The 23,469-nt window shown below is 44.6% G+C and overlaps 1 protein-coding gene across 3 annotated transcripts in view; it reads right to left on the bottom strand.

Annotated features, from left to right (window-relative positions):
* POR (cytochrome p450 oxidoreductase) overlaps positions 1 to 23,469 on the bottom strand; it is a 479,949-nt gene that overhangs the window by 97,403 nt on the left and 359,077 nt on the right. For all 3 annotated transcript variants that reach the window (XM_078679631.1, XM_078679630.1, XM_078679632.1), the window contains one exon: positions 12,065 to 12,189. In XM_078679631.1, the coding sequence (XP_078535757.1) occupies positions 12,065 to 12,189 (125 nt within the window). The remainder of the gene's footprint in view (positions 1 to 12,064; positions 12,190 to 23,469) is intronic.

Raw genomic sequence — 23,469 nt, 5'->3', positions numbered from 1 at the left:
CATGTCTGAGCATACCCTTCCACACTTATGGAGGCCAAAATAATTTCAAAAAGGGGGTGGTGATGGACAGAGTATCTGAGTTAATCAGAACACTCCTACCCAGTCAACAGATCAGGGCGTGATCCATCACCGTTTTTTAGCTCACTGCACCATTCCAGTTCATAACCTGGCTCTATGCAAATTAGTCTGTCCCTGGCCCAGTGCATCATGGGAACAGGGCAGACCAAACTACCAAGCCAATTCTTCACTGGAAAGGAAACTAGCTTCCGGGGACCGGTTTCTGGCATTACAGCCGTCTTCGGCCCAGCTTGCTTGAATCCTGATGGTGCAGTGAGCAAGGGACTCATGTCTGAGCATACCCTTCCACACTTATGGAGGCCAAAATAATTTCAAAAAGGGGGTGGTGATGGACAGAGTATCTGAGTTAATCAGAACACTCCTACCCAGTCAACAGATCAGGGCTTGATCCATCACCGTTTTTTAGCTCACTGCACCATCCCAGTTCATAACCTGGCTCTATGCAAATTAGTCTGTCCCTGGCCCAGTGCATCATGGGAACAGGGCAGACCAAACTACCAAGCCAATTCTTCACTGGAAAGGAAACAAGCTTCCGGGGACCGGTTTCTGGCATTACAGCCGTCTTCGGCCCAGCTTGCTTGAATCCTGATGGTGCAGTGAGCAAGGGACTCAAGTCTGAGCATACCCTTCCACACTTATGGTGGCCAAAATAATTTCAAAAAGGGGGTGGTGATGGACAGAGTATCTGAGTTAATCAGAACACTCCTACCCAGTCAACAGATCAGGGCTTGATCCATCACCGTTTTTTAGCTCACTGCACCATCCCAGTTCATAACCTGGCTCTATGCAAATTAGTCTGTCCCTGGCCCAGTGCATCATGGGAACAGGGCAGACCAAACTACCAAGCCAATTCTTCACTGGAAAGGAAACAAGTTTCCGGGGACCGGTTTCTGGCATTACAGCCGTCTTCGGCCCAGCTTGCTTGAATCCTGATGGTGCAGTGAGCAAGGGACTCACATCTGAGCATACCCTTCCACACTTGTGGTGGCCAAAACGATTCATAAAGGGGGTGGTGATGGACAGAGTATCTGAATTAAGCAGAACACTCCTACCCAGTCAAGAGATCAGGGCTTGATCCATCACCGTTTTTTAGCTCACTGCACCATCCCAGCTCAGAACCTGGCTACATGCAAATTAGTCTGACCCTGGCCCAGTGCATCATGGGAACAGGGCAGACCAAACTACCAAGCCAATTCTTTACTGGAAAGGAAACAAGTTTCCGGGGACCGGTTTCTGGCATTACAGCCGTCTCCGGCCCGGCTTGCTTGAATCCTGATGGTGCAGTGAGCAAGGGACTCACATCTGAGCATACCCTTCCACACTTGTGGTGGCCAAAACGATTCATAAAGGGGGTGGTGATGGACAGAGTATCTGAATTAAGCAGAACACTCCCACCCAGTCAAGCGATCAGGGCTTGATCCATCACCGTTTTTTAGCTCACTGCACCATCCCAGTTCATAACCTGGCTCTATGCAAATTAGTCTGTCCCTGGCCCAGTGCATCATGGGAACAGGGCAGACCAAACTACCAAGCCGATTCTTCACTGGAAAGGAAACAAGCTTCCGGGGACCGGTTTCTGGCATTACAGCCGTCTTCGGCCCAGCTTGCTTGAATCCTGATGGTGCAGTGAGCAAGGGACTCATGTCTGAGCATACCCTTCCACACTTATGGTGGCCGAAGACGGCTGTAATGCCAGAAACCGGTCCCCGGAAACTTGTTTCCTTTCCAGTAAAGAATTGGCTTGGTAGTTTGGTCTGCCCTGTTCCCATGATGCACTGGGCCAGGGTCAGACTAATTTGCATGTAGCCAGGTTCTGAGCTGGGATGGTGCAGTGAGCTAAAAAACGGTGATGGATCAAGCCCTGATCTCTTGACTGGGTAGGAGTGTTCTGCTTAATTCAGATACTCTGTCCATCACCACCCCCTTTATGAATCGTTTTGGCCACCACAAGTGTGGAAGGGTATGCTCAGATGTGAGTCCCTTGCTCACTGCACCATCAGGATTCAAGCAAGCCGGGCCGAAGACGGCTGTAATGCCAGAAACCGGTCCCCGGAAACGTGTTTCCTTTCCAGTAAAGAATTGGCTTGGTAGTTTGGTCTGCCCTGTTCCCATGATGCACTGGGCCAGGGTCAGACTAATTTGCATGTAGCCAGGTTCTGAGCTGGGATGGTGCAGTGAGCTAAAAAACAGTGATGGATCAAGCCCTGATCTCTTGACTGGGTAGGAGTGTTCTGCTTAATTCAGATACTCTGTCCATCACCACCCCCTTTATGAATCGTTTTGGCCACCACAAGTGTGGAAGGGTATGCTCAGATGTGAGTCCCTTGCTCACTGCACCATCAGGATTCAAGCAAGCCGGGCCGAAGACGGCTGTAATGCCAGAAACCGGTCCCCGGAAACTTGTCTCCTTTCCAGTAAAGAATTGGCTTGGTAGTTTGGTCTGCCCTGTTCCCATGATGCACTGGGCCAGGGTCAAACTAATTTGCATGTAGCCAGGTTCTGAGCTGGGATGGTGCAGTGAGCTAAAAAACGGTGATGGATCAAGCCCTGATCTCTTGACTGGGTAGGAGTGTTCTGCTTAATTCAGATACTCTGTCCATCACCACCCCCTTTATGAATCGTTTTGGCCACCACAAGTGTGGAAGGGTATGCTCAGATGTGAGTCCCTTGCTCACTGCACCATCAGGATTCAAGCAAGCCGGGCCGAAGACGGCTGTAATGCCAGAAACCGGTCCCCGGAAACTTGTTTCCTTTCCAGTAAAGAATTGGCTTGGTAGTTTGGTCTGCCCTGTTCCCATGATGCACTGGGCCAGGGTCAGACTAATTTGCATGTAGCCAGGTTCTGAGCTGGGATGGTGCAGTGAGCTAAAAAACGGTGATGGATCAAGCCCTGATCTCTTGACTGGGTAGGAGTGTTCTGCTTAATTCAGATACTCTGTCCATCACCACCCCCTTTATGAATCGTTTTGGCCACCACAAGTGTGGAAGGGTATGCTCAGATGTGAGTCCCTTGCTCACTGCACCATCAGGATTCAAGCAAGCCGGGCCGAAGACGGCTGTAATGCCAGAAACCGGTCCCCGGAAACTTGTTTCCTTTCCAGTAAAGAATTGGCTTGGTAGTTTGGTCTGCCCTGTTCCCATGATGCACTGGGCCAGGGTCAGACTAATTTGCATGTAGCCAGGTTCTGAGCTGGGATGGTGCAGTGAGCTAAAAAACGGTGATGGATCAAGCCCTGATCTCTTGACTGGGTAGGAGTGTTCTGCTTAATTCAGATACTCTGTCCATCACCACCCCCTTTATGAATCGTTTTGGCCACCACAAGTGTGGAAGGGTATGCTCAGATGTGAGTCCCTTGCTCACTGCACCATCAGGATTCAAGCAAGCCGGGCCGAAGACGGCTGTAATGCCAGAAACCGGTCCCGGGAAACTTGTTTCCTTTCCAGTAAAGAATTGGCTTGGTAGTTTGGTCTGCCCTGTTCCCATGATGCACTGGGCCAGGGTCAGACTAATTTGCATGTAGCCAGGTTCTGAGCTGGGATGGTGCAGTGAGCTAAAAAACAGTGATGGATCAAGCCCTGATCTCTTGACTGGGTAGGAGTGTTCTGCTTAATTCAGATACTCTGTCCATCACCACCCCCTTTATGAATCGTTTTGGCCACCACAAGTGTGGAAGGGTATGCTCAGATGTGAGTCCCTTGCTCACTGCACCATCAGGATTCAAGCAAGCCGGGCCGAAGACGGCTGTAATGCCAGAAACCGGTCCCCGGAAACTTGTTTCCTTTCCAGTAAAGAATTGGCTTGGTAGTTTGGTCTGCCCTGTTCCCATGATGCACTGGGCCAGGGTCAGACTAATTTGCATGTAGCCAGGTTCTGAGCTGGGATGGTGCAGTGAGCTAAAAAACGGTGATGGATCAAGCCCTGATCTCTTGACTGGGTAGGAGTGTTCTGCTTAATTCAGATACTCTGTCCATCACCACCCCCTTTATGAATCGTTTTGGCCACCACAAGTGTGGAAGGGTATGCTCAGATGTGAGTCCCTTGCTCACTGCACCATCAGGATTCAAGCAAGCCGGGCCGAAGACGGCTGTAATGCCAGAAACCGGTCCCCGGAAACTTGTTTCCTTTCCAGTAAAGAATTGGCTTGGTAGTTTGGTCTGCCCTGTTCCCATGATGCACTGGGCCAGGGTCAGACTAATTTGCATGTAGCCAGGTTCTGAGCTGGGATGGTGCAGTGAGCTAAAAAACGGTGATGGATCAAGTCCTGATCTCTTGACTGGGTAGGAGTGTTCTGCTTAATTCAGATACTCTGTCCATCACCACCCCCTTTATGAATCGTTTTGGCCACCACAAGTGTGGAAGGGTATGCTCAGATGTGAGTCCCTTGCTCACTGCACCATCAGGATTCAAGCAAGCCGGGCCGAAGACGGCTGGAATGCCAGAAACCGGTCCCCGGAAACTTGTTTCCTTTCCAGTAAAGAATTGGCTTGGTAGTTTGGTCTGCCCTGTTCCCATGATGCACTGGGCCAGGGTCAGACTAATTTGCATGTAGCCAGGTTCTGAGCTGGGATGGTGCAGTGAGCTAAAAAACGGTGATGGATCAAGCCCTGATCTCTTGACTGGGTAGGAGTGTTCTCCTTAATTCAGATACTCTGTCCATCACCACCCCCTTTATGAATCGTTTTGGCCACCACAAGTGTGGAAGGGTATGCTCAGATGTGAGTCCCTTGCTCACTGCACCATCAGGATTCAAGCAAGCCGGGCCGAAGACGGCTGTAATGCCAGAAACCGGTCCCCGGAAACTTGTTTCCTTTCCAGTAAAGAATTGGCTTGGTAGTTTGGTCTGCCCTGTTCCCATGATGCACTGGGCCAGGGTCAGACTAATTTGCATGTAGCCAGGTTCTGAGCTGGGATGGTGCAGTGAGCTAAAAAACGGTGATGGATCAAGCCCTGATCTCTTGACTGGGTAGGAGTGTTCTGCTTAATTCAGATACTCTGTCCATCACCACCCCCTTTATGAATCGTTTTGGCCACCACAAGTGTGGAAGGGTATGCTCAGATGTGAGTCCCTTGCTCACTGCACCATCAGGATTCAAGCAAGCCGGGCCGAAGACGGCTGTAATGCCAGAAACCGGTCCCCGGAAACTTGTTTCCTTTCCAGTAAAGAATTGGCTTGGTAGTTTGGTCTGCCCTGTTCCCATGATGCACTGGGCCAGGGTCAGACTAATTTGCATGTAGCCAGGTTCTGAGCTGGGATGGTGCAGTGAGCTAAAAAACGGTGATGGATCAAGTCCTGATCTCTTGACTGGGTAGGAGTGTTCTGCTTAATTCAGATACTCTGTCCATCACCACCCCCTTTATGAATCGTTTTGGCCACCACAAGTGTGGAAGGGTATGCTCAGATGTGAGTCCCTTGCTCACTGCACCATCAGGATTCAAGCAAGCCGGGCCGAAGACGGCTGTAATGCCAGAAACCGGTCCCCGGAAACTTGTTTCCTTTCCAGTAAAGAATTGGCTTGGTAGTTTGGTCTGCCCTGTTCCCATGATGCACTGGGCCAGGGTCAGACTAATTTGCATGTAGCCAGGTTCTGAGCTGGGATGGTGCAGTGAGCTAAAAAACGGTGATGGATCAAGCCCTGATCTCTTGACTGGGTAGGAGTGTTCTGCTTAATTCAGATACTCTGTCCATCACCACCCCCTTTATGGTGCATTAATTGTAAGGCAGATCCTCTCCCAAATCGGTGGTTATCTGGTAGGGGTAGCAGTTGTTTGAAAAAGAGTCCTTAGTAACTGCTTAGCCAACATTGGCTTGTTGACATGCAAATACATCCACACAATGTTTTGTGAAGGGGTGTGGACCATGTTGCTGCTTTGCAAATGTCAGCAAGGGGAATGTTGCCTAAAAATGCCATAGAAAGCCCCTATTTTATGAGTAGCGTGAGCTTTAGGGGTTCCAGTTAAAAGTATTTTATCTTTAACATAACAAATTTGGATACATTTTACTAGCCATCTTGAAATTCCAATCTTTGAGATAGGATTTCAAGTGTCAGTAGGTGAAAAAGTATTAAATAGTTGCTTCGTTCAACTAAAAGTCTACGTTCTGTCTGTGCAGTACATTATAGCTCGCTTGACATCCAGTGTATGTAAGGCTCTTTCTGCAACAGGCTCTGGTTGTGGAAATAAAACAGATAACTCAATTGTTTGATTAAAAAAGGAGAAACTACTTCAGGTAGAAACTTTGGATTTGTCTGAAGGACTAATTTTTCTCTGTGCAGTTGGAGAATGGTTCTTCTAAAGTTAATGCCTGGATCTCACTAGCATGCCTAAGTGAAGTCAAAGCTACTAGAAATGCAACTTTCCAAGATAAATATTGCATTTGGCAGGAGTGTAGTGGTTCAAATGGAGGTCCTATGAGTCTTGTTAGTACAATATTAGGATTCCTAGTTGGTGCAGGTGGAACCCTAGGTGGAACGACTATTAAGTCCTTCCGTAAATGCCTTAATCACAGGTTTCCTGAATAAAGACACGTATTGTCTATTTTGTAAGTAAGCTGCAATGGCTGCTAGGTGTAAGCGTATTGAGGTATATGCTAGACCAGAATTTTGGAGATGCTACAAATATAAAAAGATTGTCTGTATTTATGCATGTAGAGAGTTAACTTTTTTCTGCTGACAGTATAGAACAAATCTTTCCCATTCGGCAGCATAGCATTGCCTGGTTGTAGGTTTACGCGCTTGTTTAAGAATATCCATACATTATAAAGATAAATGTAAGTATCCAAATTCTATGACTTCAGGAGCCAAATTGCAAGGTTCATCTCCTTGGGATTGGGATGTCTTATTCCGACCTGGTTTTATGTGTGCAGGTACGGGTTGAGGGGAAGCTTCTTGTGTGGGACTAGCGAGAGTTTTAGTAGTGTTGTGAACTATTGTTGATGCACCCATGTTAGAGCTACTAGAACTAGGGTAAGGGAGGTATGCTGATGTTTCCTGACCACTAATGGAAGTAGCAGGAAGGTGGAAAAGCGCAGGCAAATATTCCTGACCAGTTCATCCATAGGGCATTGCCTTTGGATAGGGGGACTAAGAACCTGGATGAGAAGTTAGGGCATTTTGCGTTTTCTGGGGTTGCAAACAGGTATATTTGTGGGAACCCCCATTTTTGAAATTACAGTAGGAGAACTTTGGGTTGAAGTTCCCATTTGTGTAATGGTTACTGTGCCCTGCTAAGCAGGTCTGCAACTTGTTTGCTTGACCCTGGTACATGTTCTGCCAGAATCTGAATATTGTGATGTATGCTACGCGCCAAATGATTTGGGCTAAGCGGGATAACTGCAGAGAGTGTGCCCCCCTCCTTACCCGTTTTTGCAGATAGTACATTTGTCATATTGTCTGTTCATATTAAGATAACTTTGTGCAGTAGGTTAGGCAGGAGCGCTTTCAATGCTAGGTGAACAGCATGAAGCTCTAGGTAACTGATATGTACACTCCAGTGTTGGGAGTCCCATACCCCTGAATTGTTAAATCTTGAAGGAGAGCTCCCCAACCTGTCAGGGACGTGATCCTCTGTAATAATGACTTGGGGAACTGAGTCTAGAAACAGCAGCCCTTTATATATTATTTTTGCATTCTACCACTTCAGAGAGCTATGTGTGCGGATTGTGTAGTTGACCCCGTGACCTTGTCTGTTGACATGAGAGGCATTCTTGCAGCGGTCTCATATGTAATCGGGCATGTGGAACTGTTGACATTCAAGATGCCATCATGCCTAAAAGTCTCATGACCAATTTGACATTTACTTGGGAGTGAGGTTGAAGGTGTTGGATTAGTGATACAATGTTCTGTATTCGGGTATGCTAGTCCCAAATGAGCGTCGAGTATACCTCCTAAAATATAGATGTATTTGAGATGGTTGAAGGTGGGAATTTTGCATATTGATGGTAACCCTTAGTTGATGTAATAGGGTGAGTTTGTTGTATATGCAGTTTGCATTGTTGGGAGCTGTTTGCTTTTATCAACTAATCGTCCAGGTAAGGAAACTCATGGAAAGTTTGCCTGAGCAAATGAGCTGCTACTAGTGCTAGGCATTTTGTGAATACCATTGGTGCGGTGGTACTCCAAAGGGATGAGCTCTGAATTGATAATGGTTTCCTTGGAAGAGAAACCATAGGTATTTTCTGTGTGATGAGTGTATGGGTATGTGGAAATAGGCATCTTTCAGATCCAGAGCTGCCATGAAGTTGCCTTTTTGTAGTAGTTGATCTACTTGCTGAAGAGTGACCATGTGGTAGTGTTCTGATATGATATAATGACTGAGTGGTCTGAGATCCAGAAAGGGTCGTAGTGAGCTTTTTTTGGGGGAATAAGGAAGCATAGTGAGTATACTGCTGTTCCGTGATATTGTCTATGGACTGGTTCTATAGCTCCTTTGAGTAATAGAACTGACATCTTGTGTTGTAGTAGAGACGGATGCAAACGGATAGTTTGTGTTTATGAGGTGGAGTATTTGGAGGATTTGTGATTAGCTCCAGACAATAACCATATTGGATATTGTCCAACACTCACTGATCTGAAGTAATGTTTGTCCACAGCAGTAAAAGGTTTTGAAGATATCCCCCGTCAGTTGTTTAATAGTCGGAGGAATGGTAAGAAAGTCATTGCTTGGTGTTTGTATTTGTGGTTCTGGTATTATTTCTGCGACCTTTGAAGTAATTTTCCCTGTAAGATCCTCTATAAAATATTTTACCAGTTGAGGATTGAGTTTGACTTTTATAGACCAAGCCTGAGGTGTTAGTTGAGGCAGATCTAGCACCCTGTTCCTAATTGGGCCTACAATAGGTTCCTCGATATGTGGAAGCTTGCAAGGCTGCCATTGATTTGGCGACCTCAATGTCCTTTTTTATTTTCCCAAGCGCTGCGTCCACCTGAGGACCAAAGAGGTGCTCTTAGTCAAAGGGGAGATTGAGAATTGTTTGTTGCACTCCAGGTTATAAACCCGAGACACACAGCCAAGCATGTCTCACATAAAAGGACACTGTTTTTTAAACCTCTGGCTGCAGTGTCTGCAGAGTCTAGTGGGCATTAAATTGAATTGTTAGTAATGAGTTTTCTCTCATTAACAATTTAAAAACCCCTTTTTTTATATTGTTCTTGAGATGCTGGAGGAACTCCTCCATCTCGTCCCAATGGGCCTGTCGTATCTAGCTAAAAGAGCCTTCGTTTTGGCTATACGCCATTGATTGGATTGGCAGATTGTGCTGCTATTCTTTGCCCAGAGGCATCAATGAATTTGGATTCTTTCTCTGGAAGAGGTGCATCCTCAGTTGATTGGGAGTTTGCTCTTTTGTGTGCATTGGTCACTACTTGTAAGACTGGTGTTAATTGTTCCCTGATGCATATAGGATCAGAAGGTGCAGCTTTGTACTTTTTGTCCACTCTTGGTGAAATAATTTGTGCCATGACAGGGTCTTTAAAAATGTTGTCTACATGACATAACATTCCTTTAAGGACTGGTAAATATTGTGACCCACTGAGCAGCGGATAATGTTTCAGAAAAGAAGTAATCTTCCACAGGGTCTTAATGTAAAGGCACGTTAAGAAAAGCTGCAGCTCTGGCTATTAATACTGATAGGCAGAGGCAACATATGGTAGTGATGGACATGTGGGATAAAGATCTGGGCATGTATCCCCTTTTGGCTCTATGTCATATACATTCCAAGCATCCCCATGATGTGTGTCCTCAGGTATATCATTCTCATCAATCATAGGTGAAGGAGGAGACATGGTCACCCGTAGAATGTTGTGGTGAATCAGGTGGCGGAGTGGCTGGTGGGTTGGTGAGGTAGCTATGGGAATATGCAAAGGGATTGTAGCAATGTCCTCTTTCTTCTTTCTAGGAGTTTGTAGAGGAATGTCTATAGCATCTTCGAAAGCTAATTGTCTTTGAGATAAATGAGTCTTTACTGGCTGAAGAATTATTATCTTGGCTCCGGGTTGAATTTGCAGTGTTTTCTGCTTCGGATCGAGTCGTTTCTTCATAACATCAAGGATTGGTTCAGGGGGAGTTTTCGGCCCGAACGTGTAGCATTTCAAAGGTAAAGAATGTTTTTGTTTCGGTGCTGGAGTGGTCGGAACCAAACCACCATGATCCTTGTCTTTTGGAACTGAGGGTGATGTTCGGTCAACTGTCGCATCAGACTTGGAGTAAGTGGAGGCCCCTGACATAAGTCGAACTTTCGGTGGCGATCCAGAGGGTGGATTATCCAATTCTTTATGCTGATGGCCGACATGGGTTTTTCGCAGTGGCGGAACCAGAAGCAGTTTTTTGTGATGAACAGATTTTTTTAGTTTTGGGATTGGGAGAGTTGTACTCACTGTCTGATGTTTTTGAGCCGAATTGAGACTGGCTGAATCTTGTTCTATGTCGGAACTGGAATTGGAATCATGGAAGGACAATGATTCCTCTTGAGCTACTGAGGCTTACTCTTGTCGACCGAAGACATCCAGAGAGTCGTCTGCCTGTCTAAGCATCATTTCTTGCCTGTCTACGCAGCACTTCAAGTCATCGGACAGGTCGTTCTCGGAGTGTCTTTTTGGACCAAAAAGTTCTGCAGGCCACACTGTTTTCCTCTCGATGGTCGGTCAAGAGGCATAAATTGCATACAGAATGCTGGTCGGTGTGAGGATACTTTGAGCAGCAATTAGGACAGAAACAGAACGGGGTACGTTCCATTAGCAGTTCCTTCTTGAAGATTTCTTTGGAAGTTGAAGAGGCCCAACCGGGTGTGGCGCATAGGCCGTGGAACGGAGTCAAAGACCTCGACGTGCAAATATGTATTTGCTCGCAAAACAAGTATAGTAATGCGATCAAGACAATAATGTCGATTTGAACTCCTTGTTAGTGAACCGAAGGAGGCTGGAGAGTATCTTGAACCGGAGCACAAGAGGTAACATCTGAACCAGTCACCGGAAAAAAACAATCTAAAGATGGCGTCGATACCCATACGTACTACCATCAAAGAGAGGAGTCACACAATCTTGTGACTCGAACAACTTCCTTGAATAAAAACAACCTGTAACCATCCGAGCCCAACACTAGATAGTGGACTTATGCACAGCATGTGTACCTACAGCACACATACCTCGAACTAACATTTCCACAATGCCTTGATCTTGGTTAAGCCTGGTCAAACCCGCCTGTCTTGGACATTAATACCCCAAAATGCCAGGAATAGCTGAAGTGACACGCCATATCCTCGGGTCACTAATGACATTGCGGTTCAACTCTTGTCCCTCCCTTCCATTTGCTGCTGCTACGGTGCTAGGGCATGGATGAGAAGTAGGAACTGCACAAAGTAAATAAGGATTGCAGAACCCTACTACCTTTCAGTTCCTGCTCCTGTCTTCCTGACTGTAATGAGTGGAAGCAGCTGTTACCCTTGGTTAGCCCTCATTTACGTACATTTGGCTCACCCCCTGACTTCTGCCTCTTTTCTAGCTACTGGGTTTAAACAAAAAAGCATAGAAAGAATTTAAGTGGCTGGCATATGTCTATCAGTTTTCTTTACCTCATTCTCCATGACATAAGGTAGACTTGAGCACATTTTAGAAATGCAACCATTCACACTATATTGGTATGTGCTCTCACATGAAGCTGCAACAACAGTAACCTAGCATTGTACGTTCCAGCAGAAAGTTTAAATTATGATTTCCAGCACAGAAGTTATCCTGGACCAGAGAAGCCTCTGCAGGCTTCTGATGCACAAGCACAAATCAATACTTCTTTCTTTGTGCTGACTCGGTTGGACATTTTCCATTACCTACTAAGGAGAAAATGTGTGACCAGAATACAAAGCACAGAACAAACTTGAATATGCCTCCATTCAATACTGAGCTGGTGGTTTAGGGGAATGATAAGGGAGATTCTGGTCTCAGCTGAGAAATATAAGTTTTCACTTTTTTCCCCAAGAAAGGGGTGAAAAACACTCACTTTCCATCGTCGTCTCCCATGCCCAGCTCAAAAATGCGCTCTCCACCAAGCTCCTCCAGCCGCTTGTCCACATACTTTCCCATGGCATTAAAGTGCTCATAAGTTTTGTTCCCAAGGCCAAAGACCTGATCAATTAAAGACATAGCATCATTAGTATCTTAAAACAAAAGAATCAAAATGTCGGAATCCCCAACCCCCGCTGAATGTGGATATTGAAGTGAAGTTTACCAAAAACATAAATACACATTTTTACGTTCCTTTTCACAGACCGAAACAGCAGAAAAGCTACAAAAACTGCCTGACCCATTAGTACTGCTCTATGCAAACAGCTTGTAGCGAAATATCCAAGCCATAAACTTCAGAATGACAAACAAAACAGGAGTTGAGCTCTAGGATAAAGCAGCAATGACCACATATGAAAGGAGGTTTGAAAGTCTGCTAAAGCACTCCTACGGCAAGTATCTATTGGTGAGATAGAAATATAATAACCAATGGAAAAGATACCTACTCCACTAGTTCATATATATAGGCATACTTTCGAAATTCAGGTATTCACATTTTACACTTGTTGAAGACTTTGGAACATTTGAACCATGTTTTACTTTGGTTAGCCTTACTAAATCATTAGTAAGCCCCTGAAGTAGGATCTCTTGATACTGTAAAAATTCTTAAAATGTCGAATGAGATGTTCTCTACAATTATATCCTATGAAATGGTAGAAAGTAGTAACTTGAGATGAGAGGCCAATAAAGCTACAAAGAGTTTTGTCAAGACAGCTCAACCAACCAGGGAGTCTGCTCGAACATTAAAACCCAATCAATGATATTTTACACGTTATGGACACATTGCATGGTTGCTTCTGTGGAAGCTGTGAGCTCTTTTGCACTCTGCAAAAATTATGACTGGGCAAATGATATGCTAAATACAAGTCACATTCTTTTTAGAGATTCCTTACCTCGAAATACTGGTCTGCCGAAAAAACTAAAATGCTCCAAAAAAACACGCAAACTAGATAGAAGCACAGTTCTCTCAAGTATTAAACAAAAACAGACCACATCCTCTCAACATCAAAGAAATCTCACTCGAACACGGCAGGTGCTTCAAACCCAAGATAAATCTCCAAACTGCATTGTACAAGCAAACGTACTGAAAATAACCACATCGCCATTAACAATCTAGACCACATCTACCAATTCAGACTGCGACAGATGTAGTGTTCTTTATTATTTAACTTAGTACAGACACATGATCCATACAATTGCATATATCGATACCTGCCTGAAGGTATACGATTTCTTAGCAGCAGACTTATTATCTAACTTGTATCCTATATGGTCTCCTAGTTTGAAGATTCTGCAATGCTTTATTACTTTCCTCCAAAAGGGAAGGAAGCAATTTGGAAAAACATACAGCCGCACATATTTCCACCTCATGTGGGGTCATCCAAGGACCAACAATCACACCCCTGTCGGATTTTAAAATTTGAGGCTACAGGGTGGCATAGAATCCAAGCCAACTGACACAAATCACCAGCATGTGGAGGACACCAAGCAATACACTGCGCTCCGGATTTAGAGCGGACTAACCCAACACTCAACTCTTACTGAGCAGATTTTGGAACATAAGCCTGACCGGAAACTGGAACCTTATTTAGATTTTATTCTAACTCCAAGAGACAGGTCGCTCTATATGAAATTGAGAATTGGAACCCTCCCAATTAATGATTTAACAGCAGGTTGGTTGAGGCGTGGTCCAACGGATGCAGTAGCTACAGCAGCCTCATGTCCTGGCTGTGCGGCCTCTACGGAGTCCATTGCACATTTCCTTTTCGCATGCCCAGCATATAGATGTGCAAGAAGCAAATGGCTAAAACCTACTAGTATAATGCTGGAATCAAGGAATTACCGGGTAGCCCTACGTATTCTAAAAACCGACACTACCTCCCTCAATGTGGTCTGTGGGGTAGCTAAATACCTGGGCTGTGCATGGTTAACAAGCTCGAAGATCCTAGCGAAAAAAACATGAGCGAGGCTTTGCACAGGCTAGTTTTGTGATGCAGTGTTTTATATTGTTCTTAATCTATTTACATTTTACTGTTTTTATTGAATATTTATTTATAATGGAAACGTTTATGAATTTAATATTGTTATTTGTTGGAATAATGACTTTTAAAATGACGAACACAGAATGTACATGCTTTTATGATATCTTTTGTATCGAATAAAGTATATACAACAACAACACTTGGCTATCTTGTTTTGGGTTTAAACATATAATAACTTATAGAACCCAACCAAAACATAAACTGCCCTCATCTGCATAAACACGTATACACTGATTAACACCTGAACAACCGCAATCTAAAATGCCATACAAAGAAAGGAAAGTGAAAGGGAATGAGTCACATTTATTTCTTCCTTAAGGGGCCACCATAATCCATCTTTGTCATTCAAGTTTGAAGCAAGACAGGCTTGTTTATGATTAGTCTGCTTGAGTTTTGTCGTTTAGGGGTGTCACAAATATGTTTTTTTTTCCTTTTCTTTCTTCCCCATTACCCAGGAGGTGACCCAATTTTCTTCAAAATGTCATGATTGTCCATATATTCCCAAAATTACCTCCTCTGTGCCTGGGCCTGCAATTTGTTTTGGGTGCCCTCATAAGCAAGGGAACCCACTTTCTACCAAAACTTACATACATAATGTGCCATTGCCAGAATTTTGACATTAATGACATCCATATACTATATGTTAAGCTTATGTCACAAACTTACATCAGTATACCACGGCTAGCTTTTTGTCAAAGTCACCTCCTTACCACAAGCCATGGTTATCCTAGCTTATGCCAAAAGTTACCTCCAATGGCATTTACTGCGAGTGCCCACCATGCCAAGAATTTCCTGGAGTATGCTAACATTTTTCCACAGATGAACCTTATAACGAGACTTACCTCTACTATGCTAATATCAGTAAATTACAATGGGTGACCATTATGCTAGGAATTACCTACAGTATGAAATGTCAGTACTTATTAGTGCCTCTACAGGACAAGAATTACCATTCGTAAGGCAGGGACAATGGCAGGCTTACAAGCATAACACCATCACTTTCACTCACTCATTCAATCTTACGGATTCTCATACTTTTTCACTAACTCACATTCAATTGCTCATTCACTTACTCCAGACCTGCCAACTAAAATGATTCACTGTGTGAATAGGATGCTGGGCTTTGGAGGGCATGGGCCGGACTCATGCCAAGAAGTACCTACATGCGATTTTGCCCCAGCCTCAACCCAAATCACCTTCTTTAAAGAAAAGAAAAAATGCTTGTGCGGCTGGTGCTAATTCCTGCGGTGTTTTCACGCCCCTAATGAATGTCGGCATTTCGAAGCCTATGAAAACAACCAGGAAATACACTGTTTACAGTGGTTTTAAGCTAGTTTTCCCTGGCACCATGTGATATTGGCTTCTTCTCGGGTGACCGTGTGAAAGGAGACGATATAATGAGACACACAGTGGCACTGTGTGAGTTGGCATGTCTGTTACCCTCATTCACTCATACTTAATCACTTTTTACCTAATTACTCTCATTCTCATGTATTCTCACTTAGTTTACCTCATTCTCACTCACAAGTAACCTCACTCACTGTCACTCACACTTTAAAACTCCATCACAATCGTTATTCATTCTCAGTCATTCACTCCCACTCATTTGCAGTCACTCTTACTCTGATTTACTCACTCCGACTCTCATACTACCTTATTTAAAAAAAAATCTTTTTATTGAAAAATTAAAGAAACAAACAAGGCAATAAACATGATACAGTAGGATATCTGTCCGAATGAGGAAGGAAAAGGCAGTACAGGAAGGTATACAATCAACTCCAGGGGGGGAGCAGGGGAGAGACGGGCTCCAGACAAGTATGCACAATACAATACAAGGAATGGCAGGTCAGGGGGATAGTGGAGCTTCAGGAGTATCTACAAGAGGAGGAGTGCAAATGTCTCCACAATAAACATTCCAATGACCTCAGATCTTACTCCATTTCCTGGGTCGCCCTTGTGCCACATAGACCGTCTTCTCCCTAAACATGCACCAATCCATGTTTTCCATCCATGACTCGATCGTGGGTGGCCTCTGAGAACCCCACAACTGCGCTGTATCTCTCTTAGCTACCATATTTCCCAGGGTCGCCCACTGCAACTGCATTATATCATAGTCATTTGGTTCCCAGACATTCAGGAGACAACGTCTGGCCTCGGGCAGCAGGGCAACACCTGTAGCTTCCTCCATCTTATTATGTATCCCAGTCCAGAAAGCAGCCACTTCAGGACACTCCCAAATTAGATGCAGAAACACCCAAGCAGCCCACAACCACGCTTGCATAGACCATCTTCCGAGTAACCCATTCTAACCAAAAGGGGGCCAGTAACATAAATTCTATGCAGGATTTTGAGCTGAACCAAACGGAGACGGGCAGAAATCGCGATCTCCTAAGGACAAGAGACCGCAGACTGCCAGTCCTCATCATCCAATTCAAGGCCATCTCGGGTCCATACGTATCGGAGCTGCACCAACAAATCAGTCCTATTGTTATTCAGTTTTTCATAAATCAAAGAGATAGTACTATCCGGCACATAACCATCCAGTATAGGTAGGACTCCGGAATCTCCACACCCTTACGGAAAACAGACTGCAAAGCATGGTGGACCTGAACATACCGAAAATATTCTCTATCACTCAGTTGGAACTCAGTCTTCAACTCCTCAAAGGTTTAAATCTTGCCCTTAGCCCAGAGGTCACTCACCTTACTAATGCCAATCATATCCCATTTCTCAAATCCTTTCGTCGTCCACAAGTTACCCAGCTTCTCGGAAGCAAAATCATACTACCTTATTGACAGTCTCAGTTATTCCCATCCAGAACCTAATAATTGACTTTTATTCACACACACTTACATATGCAAATAGACACATGCTCCCACATACATACCCTCAGTCTCACAAACATTCTTACCCGCAAGCAAGCACACAACATAGATTCGAAAGCAATTTCTTTTTACTTAACTCAGCTGGCAGCAGTGGTCTTGTTCAGCAAACGGTACTCCAGGTTATTTTAATTGAACTAATAGAAGAAGCGTTTTCAATGCAATAGGTCTCGCATTTACGGGAGTTGAAGCAATTGGCATTGCAAATGACAATGACAATTTTTGTTTTGTTTTTTAAAAACATAAATAAAAGGCATTGTCATTTACAATGCTAATAGCTTAAACTCGCGAAATGCGAGACCTATTGCATTGCAAATGGTTGCTGCTTCAAGGACACCACGCTCGGTTTCTCTCTCTTTTTAAAAAAAAGTTTAATACTGAGTGCAGTGTCCTTGAAGCAAGCTCAGTGCTAAGTGTTAAAGTAAAAGAAAAAAACTAAAAAAACGAACAGAGCTCGGTGCCCTGAAGCGGGCACCACACTCAGTGGGAAAGTAAAAGAAAAAAATTTCAACAGAGCATGGTGTCCCTGAAGTGGATGCCGTGGTCAACATGAAAGTTGAATAAAATTAAAATTTAAAATGATCACAGTGTCCCTAAAGAGGGTACCGCGCTCATTATACAAATATCAAAAAAAGTAGCCGCCATTGTCCCTATCAGTACCAATAACAAAAACAGGGCTCACCGCCTAGATAAAGTAGGCCGTGTAACAAGACAAGTAAAAGGTCCAGTCGTTATGGGCTGTAACAAATGGAGACAAGGCGGTACAAAAGGCGGGACTAACAAGCCCATTTACGAATAAGAAGCCACCATTTAAGAAGGACAATGACACAAAGCCAATGATAAATATGGGCGTAGAGTGGGCGGGGCTGCTAGTGCATACTCTAATACAGCATGCCACGCAGAGAGCAGCGCATGCGTGCTGCCTCTAGACTCGACCTAAAAACGAGTGTTAGTCATTATTCACATAATAAAATGTGGGCAGAAAATAAGAAGAGGCGCTGCCCCTGTGTTCATGGCATTGGATTTGCTACCACTCATTACAGGGGTCGCATAGGCAGTTCCATGGATGACAAGAGGCAAGAAAGGGAGTCGCTGATACAACCCCTAAAAGACGTTCATGTATATGATATAGATTTTAATATATAACATTTATATTGAAATCTGTATTTCCCCCATCTATTCATCTATAGGGAAAGGCAAAACAACTTCCGATTCAAAACTCACTACTCAGACTCCATCTGAGTAGTTAAGAATAAGATACTTATTATCACCTGGACCCAAGTACGAGACAACTTCTTTCCAGTTTAGCTCCATTATGAGTACACCCTCTTGTAATAAATGCTGTGCTGACTAATATCAAACTTTCCTCTTGTAGGCTGTCAAGCTCTCGGCCTTCAGTTTGGATAGGTTGTGCTACTAAACAAAACATTCAATCTAGTGGACCGATTACGGCAGAGCCATTCAAGCAAGCACTTGTAAAGCTTGCTGCTCCACGACCTACAACAAATTAGCAAAAACCACTAGTAAAGACATGGATTGATTTCTAAGAAAACCAACAACCATGCAATTTTCTGACGTGGAAAGCCAAAATCGAAAAAGAAAAAAAGCACACGTTATCATCCATCTATGAAAATAAATAATTTAAAAAAACCACACATAACTTGGATCTAAATGATGGCCCTGCCAACTCGGGAAATACATTGTCAAACTCAAAGAAGACATCACTTTGAGGAACACAGGCTTTCAGTGTACAAATAAATATGTGTAGCCTTTTAAGTAAGCAAAGAAGCAGAAAACTGTTTCCAGAGGCAATAATACGGAATGTGTTTCATTTATTTACAACTTAAGCCCCGGATATTCAGCAAGAATGGATGCTTGGCCTTCTCGATATAGTCTTCAATTTACTTGCACACACTTGGCTAGGCTAGTTGTACGGAATGCCCCAACTCAAAGTCGAAATTGGCCAGGAAGCCCTTGCCAAGCTCACCTGTCTATTGGTCTATTTTGAGACCTCCTCTTCATTTACAAAGATAGCAGGCAGAATGCCGCTTCTCACACCAGTCCTCCAAAACTCAGAAGACAATGAACGAAGTGTAAAAAGCATACACTTCTAACAGGGTAATTATTATTTCCTCAAGTCTTGGTCGGGAAGAGACAAGTATTTGTGTGACTACAAAAAAAGCAGACTCGTATTAAGTAAAGGCAATACTGTAGTTTCAGTCGAGACTGGTTTATGACAGAAGACAAACTTAATGGAGATTCCAGAAGAGGAATCTGCAAAGGATAAAGCCTACATACATCTCATTAAATGTCTACAAGATATGCAAATATCGGGGAGTGAAAATTTGACAACTGCAGCTTTGTCATTTTCATCAGCATTATAAATAGCACGATTTCTTTAAATGCCTAAACTATAGTTCAAAACTGCAAGGCTGAGAGATACCTCGTTTTCTTCAAAGTACAAGATACTAAAACGACGACAGTAAATTTGAAATAAAAGTGCTCAAGCAGGAAGAGTTGGGAAAACCACTCATTGTGTGGTAATAGGACAATGAATATTGTGGAATAGCTAATGGGATGAGATGAGAACTTAGGGATCAACCCTCTCATTCTCAGTTCTGGAAGGCTTTGAAGACCTGGCTCTTCAGTGAAACCTACCTTTAGCCGGTATTCCTCCTCCTTCTCACTCAGCCTTCTCCTTCCATCTTCAGCGCCTTGACGCCTTCGGGCAAAGTTGCGCTATACAAGGCTCTAATCATTCATTCAGATGTGTAGGAGTTTATTTCTTGCCAGACAGAATTTGAGTGCAAAGAAGCAGTATGCGATGACGAAGCTGAACAAGTACAGTGAGACAATATCAGTAAGGCAAACAATCCCGTAATAGTTAGAGCCACAGACATCCATCATGCCGTACTCTCTTCTCGGCGAGACGAGCTGTCTCCCTCAGGTCTCAGGACCTCTACAGAGTTGCATGGGTAGGTCTCTTTCTGGCCCCTCAAGAATGGGCTGCAAAACGTGAAAACTTGGTCAATTCATAAAAGCCGCTGTTCCTGCAGTGAAGTGATAACACAAAAAACTGAGGACACAAAAACCTAGGAAAACAAACGCTTTCAACACACACCCACTGATAAAAAAAACAAGCATTTGTAATGCAGTAGGTCGCGCATTTGCGAGAGTTGAAGCTATTGGCATTGTAAATGACAATGCCTTTCATTTATGTTTTAAAAACCAACAACTGCGAGACCTATTGCATTGCAAATGCTTGTTATCTTTTATGCCAGCCTTATGGGGAAAAGTTTAATCTTTCTGTACAACGTCACTTTGAAAATAGTTTTAATACACTGAGAAAGTTCAGCGTATATTACAATCCGTGCTGTTTAAATTAGTTTGAATTGCATTTATATGGTGCTTACTATCACAACAGAATTGTAAAAAAACAAGCACCTTTTAAATTTTCAAACTGCGTTATCCCCGTGTCAGTATTCCATTTTATTGACGAGATTCAAATGACATAATGTTGCCGGATCAAGACGTGGTGGTGACTGCTTCGTAAAGTCGTCTTTCTTGAATACCTAAAGCAAATGCCTGGAGGATTGGGGGGTGTGGGTGCTTGGCTCTGGCTATACATATGTTAATTTGATCTTCTTTCCCTGGCGTGGCTGTCCTGCTGCTGAGGAAAGGCTTTCTAGTACAGCGGCAGCCAGGTAAAGAGACATGACAATAGCGGGATGTTACGGGTCAAGCCTTCCTTGTCAGGATGAGGAATCTTAGGATGCAGAACATTCTGAATCCTGCAAATTCCGAAGAGGCTTTTGTGCGTGACAGCTCGCACCTGCACAGTGTAAAATAAGTTCTTCTGCAAGAAACGATCCTTTAATTATTGTGGCACCTCAACAGAAACTTACGACTTGTCCGCACGTTGGTGTTTATTGTAAGCTCAATACAGATTCGACCCACTGACTTAACAATTCTTCGTATTAGGTTTGTTTTCGTAATCTGCTTCAATATACTAGAAGTCTTTCTCCAAGCAACCGCGGTACCTGCATATTTTGTGTACACGGGAAAAACAGGTGAACTATTATTTCTCTTTGCTGTTCTGGCCATACATCTCCCCACCCTTAGAACATGTCTAGTACAAGTAAAACAAATTGCCTTGGATTGACTGTGCACATCTGCCTTGTGCAGAACAAGATGCTGCGAAGTCAGAGCAAGAGCTGCAGAATTTACTTAACGCTCTAGGCAAATGAGACCGGATTTGTATTTTTTTGTGTGTGTGTGTTTTTTTAAGGCATTGATTAACGGAAACTCATTATACAATTATAATGAATTACCCGCTACTTCCTTTGTACAGTAACGAGTTTCTCTTCCCCTTGTGCCTGCCTGCTATTTATGTCACCCCCTGAGGCTGGCTGATGGGTGCTTGTACCCGCAGGTGGATGGAATCACCGCACTGCCTTCTCGTTGCCACCTCTTTACGAGTGCGAGATCTCCGTGCCCATATCAGGCGGCGGCTGCTATGAGGAACTGCACCCTTCACGGAGCTGATGGCGTTGGGCTGTCCCGGCGAGCGCACAACGCCGCGAGCGTGCACATTTGCTGTGCGGGGAAAGTGCACATCTCCTGTCCCCCTTCCAAACCCAAGTCGACGACAATAGTTCTCCCCAAGGCGACCAGCGTGCATGCGCTGCGTCACTAGGCGATACCTAAAAAGCAGCAGTGTACAGAAATAAAAAGTGCAACTGCAAAATGAATATGAAGAGAGAATCAAGGTTTGGGGTATTATGGATGTCTGCCCAACATCATCTGTCCCTAGTTCGGATACTTCCGCCTGAGGAAGCTAAGCACGGGAAGCACTGAGGCTTTTGAATCACACACACACACAATGCGAACCGGAAGTACACGCCACTGTCAGGAAACAGCAATCGGTTCTACTTAATTTATTATCCCTCCCAACCAAACGCCCACAACTAGACCTGTGTAACGCTTGTCATTTTATTCAGAGGATTTTTCTGCTACTGTTGTTCGAAAGAAGTAGGGCCGGAATCAGTCTCTTGGTTGCCACATAGGGCTCAGCTCTCCACACAAGCCTTGGAATAACAAAATACAGCGATATTTGCTTTCAACAACACTTTACAGTACTTCAAAACAGGAAAGCAAAATAAAGAAAAAAGCGCAATAAACACAATAATGCGCCTAACACGATAATTCAAGGAAGGGCCTAGGGAAACGTACAGTCCTACAAAACAAAAGAGGAGCGTGCTGTTGTGGGTGCACTACATGGATGAACTGCACTCTGTTAGGAAGAAGGAATGGAGCAGCTAATCTTATCACTGTTGCTAGACAATTTCACTCCTGAGGCGAAAAGCCGGGAGACGCTTTCTGCACACACCTGATTTTAAACTTTGAGTGTCACCTTTATTCTGTGTTGTGTTCTTACCTCTTACTCTGTGTGAAGCATTGGAAACGCGCTCAGCGGATTGTAGCGCTGACGCGCTGCCTCACAGAACCGCCATTCCCGGCCACGAGACAGGCCACGCCCCTTTTTAGGCCACGCCCACCCGCCGCGCTTAAAAGCACCCGCTGACTACGAGCGTGGTTGCTAGACAATTTCACTCCTGAGGCGAAAAGCCGGGAGACGCTTTCTGCACACACCTGATTTTAAACTTTGAGTGTCACCTTTATTCTGTGTTGTGTTCTTACCTCTTACTCTGTGTGAAGCATTGGAAACGCGCTCAGCGGATTGTAGCGCTGACGCGCTGCCTCACAGAACCGCCATTCCCGGCCACGAGACAGGCCACGCCCCTTTTTAGGCCACGCCCACCCGCCGCGCTTAAAAGCACCCGCTGACTACGAGCGTGGTTGCTAGACAATTTCACTCCTGAGGCGAAAAGCCGGGAGACGCTTTCTGCACACACCTGATTTTAAACTTTGAGTGTCACCTTTATTCTGTGTTGTGTTCTTACCTCTTACTCTGTGTGAAGCATTGGAAACGCGCTCAGCGGATTGTAGCGCTGACGCGCTGCCTCACAGAACCGCCATTCCCGGCCACGAGACAGGCCACGCCCCTTTTTAGGCCACGCCCACCCGCCGCGCTTAAAAGCACCCGCTGACTACGAGCGTGGTTGCTAGACAATTTCACTCCTGAGGCGAAAAGCCGGGAGACGCTTTCTGCACACACCTGATTTTAAACTTTGAGTGTCACCTTTATTCTGTGTTGTGTTCTTACCTCTTACTCTGTGTGAAGCATTGGAAACGCGCTCAGCGGATTGTAGCGCTGACGCGCTGCCTCACAGAACCGCCATTCCCGGCCACGAGACAGGCCACGCCCCTTTTTAGGCCACGCCCACCCGCCGCGCTTAAAAGCACCCGCTGACTACGAGCGTGGTTGCTAGACAATTTCACTCCTGAGGCGAAAAGCC

Source organism: Lissotriton helveticus, chromosome 3_1 (genome assembly GCF_964261635.1).
Source record: "Lissotriton helveticus chromosome 3_1, aLisHel1.1, whole genome shotgun sequence".
Taxonomy (NCBI): domain Eukaryota; kingdom Metazoa; phylum Chordata; class Amphibia; order Caudata; family Salamandridae; genus Lissotriton; species Lissotriton helveticus.
Note: the sequence above shows the minus strand (reverse complement) of the source record. Positions and strands in the feature narration are given on the sequence as shown.